This window comes from Nicotiana tomentosiformis, chromosome 6 (genome assembly GCF_000390325.3).
Source record: "Nicotiana tomentosiformis chromosome 6, ASM39032v3, whole genome shotgun sequence".
In the NCBI taxonomy this organism is placed as follows: domain Eukaryota; kingdom Viridiplantae; phylum Streptophyta; class Magnoliopsida; order Solanales; family Solanaceae; genus Nicotiana; species Nicotiana tomentosiformis.
Window position 1 is genome coordinate 55,650,441 of NC_090817.1, and position 3,097 is coordinate 55,653,537.

At 40.1% G+C, this 3,097-nt stretch overlaps 1 protein-coding gene across 1 annotated transcript; it reads left to right on the forward strand.

Moving 5' to 3' along the window:
• The first annotated feature begins 1,853 nt into the window (after positions 1-1,853).
• Positions 1,854-2,162, forward strand: LOC138894023 (uncharacterized). Its single transcript, XM_070178696.1, has one exon. It carries the CDS (start codon positions 1,854-1,856, stop codon positions 2,160-2,162), a length of 309 nt encoding a protein of 102 aa, XP_070034797.1.
• The last annotated feature ends 935 nt before the right edge of the window (positions 2,163-3,097 follow it).

A 3,097-nucleotide genomic window follows, 5' to 3' on the forward strand; every position in this document is an offset into this window, starting at 1 on the left:
GAACACTTACCCCAAGTTGTGTGGAGAAATTTGCCTCTAACAATCGCCCAAACTAAGCTCCCAACTCTGTTTTCGTCAAAAATGGCAAAAACCTCCCGTTTATAGGGATTTTAATGTTCGAGCGTCACATGTGGCGTGGGGCGCTTCCTGTGACGCTATTTCCAGAACCTTTAAACATCCTAGCATCAGGGATAGTGCCCCACGCTACCTTGGGTGCTGGTGACGGAATTTTGTTTTTCCCGACACAAAAATAATCATAACTCTCTCATACGATGTCTGAAGTCGACGATTCTTTTTGCTATGGCTCCGTAATTTCAATACAGATCTAATGCTTCAATCAAAACTGAATTTGGAGCTCATTTTCTTAATGGGATACCACGTATTCTTGAAGAATCGACGTCGAAACATTCTAGGAATATCCAACTTCTACATTCGATGCTGAAACCTATCAAATCAAGTACGATTAAGCTCAAAGTTTGCACACAAGTCATAAATGATATAACGGACCTATTCCAATTTCCAGAATTAGATTCCGACCCCGATATCAAAAAGTCAACTGCCCGATCAAACTTCCAAACTTAAATATTTATTTTAGCCATTTCAAGCCTAATTTATCTACGGACATCCAAATAATTTTTCTGACACGCTCCTAAGTCCAAAATCACCATACATAACTATTGGAATGATCAAAACTCTATTCTGGGGTCCTTTATACATAAGTCAACATCGAGTTAACTAATTCAACATAAGCTTTTAAACCTTGGATTTCATTCCTCCAAACTAACTTCGAAATTCCTGAAAACCAAAACCGACAATTCATACACGTCATAATATATCGTATTAAGCTATTCAAGACTTCAAATAGTAGAAAGGAGCATAAATGCCCAAAACGATCGGTCGGATCATTACACATATACAAGAATCAAAAAAGTTTTGTCGGAGAGAAAAAAACAAACTTATAAGAAATAACAACAACTCCAGATAATTATACTGGAATAGAACTGCCACGACCCAAAATCCCACCACAGGTGCCGTGATGGCACTTAGTCTCTAATACTAGGTAAGCCGATTATAATAACAATTCAAGCCTTTTTTTTAAAACATATAATTTAATACAAGTGTCGAAACCAAAAGCGGAAACAAATATAAACAATCTCCCAAGACTGGTAATACTGAGTCAAGAACTCTAACTGAATACATGGAATGATATCGAGGACCGAATATACAATATTGTTCGAATAAGAAATTAACAGTACAATAAAATGGAAAGTCTCCAAGGGACTGCGATGACCAAGCAGCTCTACCTTGAATCCTTGCGATCAACACACTAACTCTGCCCGAGTTCGATATCTCTAATACCTGGCTCTTCACAAAAATGTACAGAAGTGTAGTATGATGAGTACACCACAGTCAGTACCCTGTAAGTATCAAGACTAACCTCAGTGGAGTAGTGACGAGGTACAGTCAAGACACTCACTAGTCAAATAACATGTGCAATATAGCATACAAAAATAATAGAAAACAAATAGCAGTGATGGCAACAATAATCAACTTGTGACATAAATAGCAAGGCAACGTGAATACCATAAATATTACTCAAACGAATAATAAACACAAGTACAGCCAGTTAATCAAGTCCTTCAAAATATACATCTTTTATCTATAAGTTTTTAAAATAAAAATCTTTAAAATGTAACCCGTATAATTAAATATATCCCAAATATACTTCCTTCAAATAAATATCTTACGAATATAATTCTTTCAAATAAATATCTTTCAAATTTAATTCTTTTATGAGTTGTAACAATTATAGGGGTATCAAATTAATGAGTCATACCATGAAAGTTTGGGAGATGGTGGTTGAAGCGAGGGTGAGGAGGACAGTGTCTATATCCGATAACCAGTTCGGGTTCATGCCGGGTCGTTCTACTACGAAAGCTATACACCTTATTAGGAGGTTAGTGGAACAGTACAGGGAGAGGAAGACGGATCTGCATATGGTGTTTATTGATTTAGAGAAAGCGTACGACAACGTTCCTAGAGAAGTTCTCTGGAGATGCTTAGAGGCAAAAGGCGTGCTAGCTGCCTACATTTGGGCAATTAAGGATATGTATGATGGGGCTAAGACTTGGGTTAGGACTATAAGAGGCGACTCTGAGTAGTTTCCAGTTGTTATGGGGTTACATCAAAGTTCTGCGCTCAGCCCATTCTTATTTGCCCTGGTGATGGACGTGTTAACACACCATATTCAAGGGGAGGTGCCATAATGTATGTTATTCACCGATGACATAGTTCTGAATGATGAGTCACGAACCGGTGTTAACGAGAGGTTAGAGGTCTGGAGACAGGCCCTTGACTCTAAGGGTTTCAAGCTGAACAGGACGAAGACGGAATACCTGAAGTGTAAGTTCGGCACTGAGCCGAGGGAAGTGGGCGTGGAAGTGAGGCTTGAATCACAGGTCATACCAAGTAGTGGCAAATTAAAGTACCTTGGGTCGGTTATCCAGAGGGAAGGGGAGATTGATGAGGATGTCACACACCGTATTGGGGTTGGGTGGATGAAGTGGAGGTTAGCATTTGGAGTCTTGTTTGATAAGAGAGTGCCACCATACTCAAAGGTAAGTTTTACAAAGCGGTAGTTAGACCGTCCATGATGTATGGAGTTGAGTGTTGGCCTGTTAAGAACTCACATATCCAGAAAATAAAAGTAGCAGAAATGAGGATGTTGAGGTGGATGTGCGGACACACTAGGATGGATAAGATTAGGAATGAAGATATTCGGGAGAAGGTGGGTGTGGCTCCCATTGATGACAAGATGCGGGAAGCGTGAATCAGATGGTTCGGACACATACAAAGGAGAAGCCCAGATGCCCCTGTAAGGAGGTATGAGCGGCTGGCTTTGGAGGGCATGGGAAGATGTAGAGGACGGCCTAAGAAGTATTGGGGAAAGGTGATCAGGCAGTACATGGCGAGGCTTCATATTTCCGAGGACATGACTCTTGATAGGAAGTTGTGGAGGTCAAGTATTAGAGTTGTAGGTTAGGAGGTACATAGTTGAGTCTCCCTTACTTCGTACCTTTGTGAGGCTAGTCTGGTA